Source organism: Trachymyrmex cornetzi, unplaced genomic scaffold (assembly GCF_001594075.2).
Source record: "Trachymyrmex cornetzi isolate Tcor2-1 unplaced genomic scaffold, Tcor1.1 scaffold983, whole genome shotgun sequence".
Lineage (NCBI taxonomy): Eukaryota > Metazoa > Arthropoda > Insecta > Hymenoptera > Formicidae > Trachymyrmex > Trachymyrmex cornetzi.
In genome coordinates, this window is record NW_017300337.1 from 11,270 (window position 1) to 18,927 (window position 7,658).

Here is a 7,658-nt window from a genome sequence, read left to right on the forward strand (position 1 = left end):
CTTAAAAATAAGTGTGCAGCTGAGATCACATTACTGGAACGAACGATACCGAGTTTGTAGAACAGATTGAAGGCCTAGAAGAAGAGAATTTTCACGTGTAGAAAATACGTGTATACGGATGCTTTGCGAAGACTGGGAATGACAATAGGGTCGAAATTCCGTATAGCAGTAGTTGCACGGTCTTCCGATAGATGGTGCTGGTATATGTTAGATAAGGACAGATTGTATGCGCTTGAGTAAGACAGAATGATATATATTTAGGGGGAGGATCCAGTTTGCCTACAATCCCGATTGCACACACCACTCATATCAGCTGGTGCCTAGTAATTTTTTACTGCTTTACCAATGAGAATATTTTATTTTTAAATTGGCCAATTAGCGACGCATGTGTGCAACATGCAATGTGTGCAATCGGAGCCTTCCCCTTCAATGTAACTTTCAATTTTTGCCCTGCCTTTTTTATTATGTTCTATCAATATTAATTCGTCATCGTCACTTGATGATGATGATGTCAAAAATTCCATGAGCACATATAAATTACTCATGATAAAATCAAAATTGGCGCTACAAGCTAAAAGGATATCAATTTTCAGACAGGCTATGCCTGGCTACGGTCCACTCGATCTACGAATGTTTCGAAGCATTTTTTGATTGATCAGGTAAAATTCTTTCGTCCGATTGGTCAAATAAAAGTTTCGAAGCATCAAGTGGACTGTACCCGAAATCAGATACCAGCGACAAAATGAATACCACGTGATCACACACACTGCTTTTCAGCGTCTCGTGAAAGCACCAAGCCCGACAATTACACCAACTGGCTCCAAAAAATTTGTCGGGGCCACTTTGTGTACACTTGTGCGATGTACCGAGTCCAGACGAACCTGTAACACTGGCGAGGAACTGCACCATTCAACCAGCCGAACACACCAGTTGTACCGACACCCGAAATGTGCAGTCGATGCGTCCCAGCTGAAATCACTATAGGTTTGTTCGCGTCGCATGCTCCAACATACTCCTACTTCCTCCAACTGTAGCTCCTACTCACTCAAACGCGCTCGTTAGAGTGAGTAGGAGCTATGGTAGGAACATGTTGAAGGATGTTGGAGTATGCGACGCGAACAAACCTTATGAGTGTAAAAACGAAATGAAAATTATCAAATACATGTTTTATTAACAGTACAATAAAATATATTGGGGATTGTACGATTTAATCTGTTTTTAATACATTTTTACGGCAATTGTGTATGACAGTTTTATGTGCACTAGTGCATTCCAGCCGAAATCGCTATTCATTGTACAACGGTCTTTATATGTACCAGTGCACACTAGTGCATCCCAGCCGAAATTGCTAGAAGAAATTATTTACAGATATTTTATTGATTTAATCGACAGTTTGAGGTATAAAAAGACTAAATTTAAAAGTGCTACAACATTAAGGGGGGCGCTTGGAAGTAATTAAGCAATAAAGTTTTTTTTTGGTTTTTCGATTAAAACTCGAAAACGAAAAGAGATATCGAAAAATGACAAGAGAGCTTATTTGTTGTTGCTGAAATTTCCTACAAAGTGTGTTTTTAACGAGCTTTGTACTACGAATAGAACAGGAGATATACCGGTTTGAAGATGAGTAAAATTTCTTGAAAAAATGGCAAAAATAGGTACTTTTTCAGTTATTGCCTTCTACGTCATTTTGAGTGCATCGGAGAGTAAAAAATGACATAGGATAATTTAAAGTAGACATCTTATCTAAAAAAATGAGCTTAAATTAAACTTAATACGATTAATACTTTCAGAGATATCGAGCTTCAAAGTGGGCACTTTTTTGACAAAATTCGTCCATTTCATATATTATCGTTTGAAGTTTTTTTTTTCGTATATATAATGAATTAATAATTAACAAATCTAACATTAATAAAATAAAAATTAATTGTTTTACATCAACAATGCAATGTAATACTAAGACTGATCGCTTTATCTACTTGGAGCTCGATATCTCTGGAAGTATTAATCGTATTGAGTTCAATTTAAGCTCATTTTTTTCAGTAAGATGTCTACTTTAAATTATCTTATTTTACTGTTTACTCTCCGATGCACTCAAAATGACGTAGAAAGCAATAACTGAAAAAATACCTATATTGTCATTTTTTCAATAAATTTCATTCATTTTCAAACTGCTGTATCTCTGGTTCTATTCATAGTACAAAGCTCGTTAAAAACACATTTTATAGGAAATTTCAGCAGCAACAAATAAGCTCTCTTGTCATTTTTCGATATCTCTTTTCGTTTTCGAGTTTTAATCGAAAAACAAAAAAAAAACTTTATTGCTTAATTACTTCCAAGTGCTCCCCTTAATGTTGTAGCACTTTTAAATTTAGTCTTTTTATACCTCACTGTCGATTAAAACAATAAAATACCTGTAAATAATTTCTTCCTTTTTCACCGCCATTTTCATCTCTGACGACTGACCTAATTATATAATATAAGAAATGAATCAAAGATGTAACCACTATTATCGAATTTGGAATTAAAAAAGTCTGTACTATCGACATTATATAATAATATTAATATTTAATTGCAGGTAAACTCGCATATATTTTCATTACACATTTTTCCCACTTTTCGCTTTTAATCCGATGAAAATGTCACAGATTATTAAAAAACCGAAAGAAAAAAGCGCTACGAGCCTAAGATTAATCTTAGGCTCGTAGCGCTTTTTTCTTTCGGTTTTTTAAATTTATTGAGCCTTATTGTATAGTTTACAGATTATTATTAAATTTAAATAATCAGTGTATATAAGCATATATTTTTTTTCTTTATAATTTATTAACTCACTTTTTTTATATAACAGAATGTCCCAGACTTTGTGTGACGTTCGTTAACTGATTCCTGAATCATTTCAAGACGAAAATCTTAATACCATAATGTCGAGGCTACAATAGTTTTTAAATGAGAAAGGTTTGTAAAGTTAGCCAGTTAAACTGTCCGAAATTAGCGCGCTTAGACATAACACTTGTACAGTAGGTGTTTAAAAGAGAATAGAACTGATGCTTGAAAACATCTTTATTAATGTGCCATGCCTGAACGCGTGAACTTTGGACAGTTTAACTTTAAAATCCCTTCTCATTTAAAAACTTCTCGACATTTTGGTACTAAGATTTTCATCTGGATATGATCTCAGGAATATACTATAACGAGAAATCTCATATGAAATCTGGAACACCTTGTATGGATACACTTTCCAATTGCTTAACACATCTTGACATCCAAATGCACAAAGTGCAGCATTCTACACGATTCTATTGGAGCAGAATGTATACGTTGTGAACAATTTCATATAGAGTTAAGACTAAATGTAGCTTTTTTCGTCTGTATTGATGACTGTAAAAAGAAAGAAAATTGTCGGCCATCAATTTATAGCCGTTGCGATTGATAATATATAATTGTCACTAAAAAACAGCGGATTAGTAGCTTTCGGATTAAGTGTAGTGTTGTGTCGACGATTACGGCAATTCGAACGCAACTTGTGTTACCGTGTGCACGAAAGTGTCTAATGATTTCACAATTGGAAAGCACTGGGTATGTGTAGATGTGTACGCATGCGTGCGCATGTGTGCGTGCATAAAAGAAACAGTGCCAACCAAATTAAGTATAAATGTATGTAAATAATATTAATTCTGTCAAGGTGTGCTGTACGAAGTATTTCTTAGTGATTATGTTTAAAGAGCCTGCTGTTGATTCGATGCAGCCTGCGTAGAGGCAATCGTTGTAGGAGCGATAACTCGAGCGTATACGGCCCCACCTGCGGTTTTTAATCCGGTAGGAGTGGGAATCACTTTGAGCCCATGTAATGTTTTGATGTTGAGCAGTTGACTCGGCAAGATAATTGGTTGCTGTGTTTGTTGTTGATGCTGTTGCTGAGAAGTGGGCTGTTTGCCTAATACTACGTTCCCACCACTGGTACTCACTGCAACTCCAACGTTTTTGTTACTGCTTGCTAATACAATAGGTTTTCCCGCAAGCTGAGCGGTAACCATTCGAACAGTTTGAGCCTGTTGAGGTTGAGATTGTTGGTGTTGTGTGCTGACTGCTATTATTTTTGATTGACTAGAAGATGCTTGCGCTTGTGGCACCACCTGTAAATATTTGTATAAAGACACGTTCGGAAACACTACCCGAATGATATTATTTTATCCTTATTTAGGGGTCATTCTACTGTAATGGTAAAAAAATTGAGGTTTTCTTTAGGGATGTCTCTCAGTAAATATACTATGTATTGAAAGCAATCTTGAATATTTATAAAAGTACAAGTTAATAGTATAAAAAAAATTTATGAAGAATGTTAATCATTGGTTTTAAGTGTTTGCTTTTGTAGCATTAATGTAACATTTTAAAGAGAGACGTATGTTTATTGCGTGATTGATTTCTCGGTTTATATATATAGACACATTTAGAACAAAAATTTCAAAAAGATTATTAATTAGTACGAGTGTCGCTATCGCCCCTACCACAATTAATAATTTTCATTAAAAAATAAAAAAAATGACACTGTTTTGAAGAGAAATTAAAAAAAAACTGCCACTTCTTTTTCGTTATTTTGTTATGTGAAAAGTATGCGTAGAGTAAATATTTTGACCCAATTTTGGTAGGGGCGATAGCGACACTCATACTAATTAATAATCTTTTTGAATTTTTTGTATCAGATGTGTGTAAGCCGAGAAATCAATCCCGCAATGGACGTCTCTTTTTAAGATGCCACATTAATCCTTAATACACATCTTAGTTTTGGACACCCTTATTACACATGTTGGGTTATTTGTGTTCTGGATTAATTTTCATCACTTTCACAAGTATAAAAAAATTATTGAACGATTTTTATGCATATTTTGACATCTTTAGAAAGTAAAGTTGTATATTTATAACAAATTGAATATAAATTGTTATAACTAAATATGGTTAACAAAATTTAAAAAATGCACTTTTTCATATAAAAATGTAAAATTTTGAGACAAAAATGTTTAAAGGAAAAATATGTTTCAATATCTTAAAGTTGACATTCCAAACTACAAAAGAAAAAAATAGCAAGTGTCAGCTGTCCAAAAAATTTAGTTATTTATTATAGTAATCTGAAGATGTTTTCTTAATATGCCTAAATAGTTATAAATTGAAGATATATTGCATTTACATTTTAAACAATGCATTTTATTATTGCTATTGTGTTAAAAAACTTATGATTTATTAGGAAAATGTTTTTTATAACATTACATTCAACATAATATATAACATTATAGAGACAACATTTAACACAAGAATGCCAAAAACCAACCGTTTATTAAGGGTTTATATATATATATATATATATATATATATATATATATATATATATAAGCCTCAGCACGAAAGCTTCTATTTCATGCTAAAAGAACATCCCTAAATTTTATTTAAAAATATGAAGATTTATAGGTCGATAGTGAACTGGGCTTGGTCTTATTTCGAATAAATAAATTTATTTAAAATATATGTATATAATAAAGAGAAAAAATATAAATAAAGAAAAAATTAAAAAGTTATTTAGTATTTATTATTTTAAATAACTTCTTCTGACCTATTTCTTATTTAATATTTTAAATAAGTTTCTGGAATTTATTTTATATTTTTCATTTTAAATAGGTTGTATCAGTTTTTTATTGATTGTGTATTTTAAGGGGGAACACCAGGGTGACGGTCGAAAAAAGACTATTATCGTGAATTTTTTTTTTAATTAATAGTTTATATGAATTATTGTCTTTATATATTCGAAGTACATACATTTACGAAATTATTTTAAAAAATTCATTGAATAATATTAATATTTATAGCCTTAGTGCTCATTGATGTGCACCTCGTCTAAAAAAAGATGGGTTCACGGCCGCTCGTGCTGCGTCTGAACGGGAGCTCCAAAATAAATTTTTTTTTCTTTATTTTAAGGTATATGAGTGTAGTTTCAGTTGCACGTACGGATTTTTTGATAAAATAATTTTAGACAAAATGGCACGGTTTTAAAGAAAGAGGTTGCAATTTTGCGATAAAAAATCGTTACTTTTTTAATTGTTTTTCAAAAACTAATAATCCGATTCGTACGTGCAACTGAAGACAATTTCGTTGTATATAAACATTTTGTCCAAAATTCAAGTCATTCGGATAAAAATTGGCCGAGATATGTGAGCGCTCAGTTACGAAAACGTGGTTTCCCTGCTGCAAATTCCCATGGGTTTTTTCATAGGTTCCTATAGATAATTATAAGATTCTATAGGAGCTTGTGTAGTTACCTATAGGTAGGACATCCATAGGAATGCAATAGGTTAGTAAAAGTACCCCCAGGAATGTGGACAGATGCCTCCATGAGAACTAAAAGGATGTGTAGGATACCAATTTGACGTATAGTAACATGTAGGCGTACGTAAGACAGTGGGGAGGTACCCCATGGAGACTGAAAGTGCCTATAAGCTACCATAGGATAATGATGTATACACATTTCTGTCCTATATGCACCTACATGTTCCTATACGTCAAGATGCAGTATCCTATAGGCCTTTAATTCCCATAGGCATCTCTTCCGCATTCCTATGGGTACCTATACTAACTTGAGAGAATAATATATATATTCTATAGAAATAATTAAAAATAGTTCAAACTGAATATAATTCCACATTATGAATTTAACAGGGTGTTTTTATATATATTTTAGGTTAATATTCTTATGGCTTCCACGGGTGCTTTCTATATAAAGATTATGCGTTTGGCGGGTTTTCTCCGTGTCTAGACCCATTCTTGAAATTCCAACGTTTCGTACTAAATTTCCTATATCATCCTATATATACATGTTGCGTAAATCCTGTAGGTATCTATTGTAAGAAATTTAGAGGAAATAGGCACAACAGAAAAGCTATCAGCGTCAGGGCTGTGTAGCTCTGTGGCAGAACGGAAGTCTACCAATTCGGAGAAAAGACCAGGCCTGGGTCCGAGACGAGGAACGCCCTGATATTTTTCTCTGTTGTCATCAATTGTTTACACTGTACAAGCTCCTATAGAGGCTGTGTTCCAAAATTTACTGTCAGCACTGAAAATCTATGCACATAAACGTAATAGATTTTCAATACTGGCAGCAAATTTTGGAACAAAGCCAGAATCTCATAGTTCTCTATAGGAACCCATGAAAAAACCCATGGGAATTTACAGCAAGGAGCCTCCTCCCATGGGGACCTGTCGAATTTATCATGGGTATCTATGATTAGGCAAACCCATAGGAAAATTCCCCATGGGAATTTGCAGCATGGTTTGAGAAAAACGTGTTTAAAATTTTACAACCAATTAGTTTATATAAAACGATAAAATTTCGTATCGTTTGTTAACGGTCGTCTCAAGAATATATACACTATAGAATAAAGACTCAAGCACACAGGCAACAAAAGAATACCGATAAAACTGTCTACAAGCAGATCAAGAGGAATGCTAAACGTTTTCAGGTAGCGCGCGACATCTGACTATGTTCTACTCTATCACATATTTACTATTGTTCCGTTAGGAATTTCAACATAATGTTATAGGGACATATTTTTAAGACTCCAAGTAGTACAAAAATGCAAAAAAAATCGATTTTTTGAACCCGTCACCCTGGTGTTCCC

At 33.4% G+C, this 7,658-nt stretch overlaps 1 protein-coding gene across 1 annotated transcript in view; it reads right to left on the reverse strand.

The window, feature by feature from the left end:
• Positions 1–3,710: 3,710 nt before the first annotated feature.
• NFRKB (nuclear factor related to kappaB binding protein) overlaps positions 3,711–7,658 on the reverse strand; it is a 38,436-nt gene continuing 34,488 nt past the window's right edge. The window contains exon 17 of the mRNA XM_018521309.1: positions 3,711–4,130. Coding sequence (XP_018376811.1) covers positions 3,714–4,130 — 417 coding nt within the window. The 3' untranslated portion in view covers positions 3,711–3,713. The remainder of the gene's footprint in view (positions 4,131–7,658) is intronic.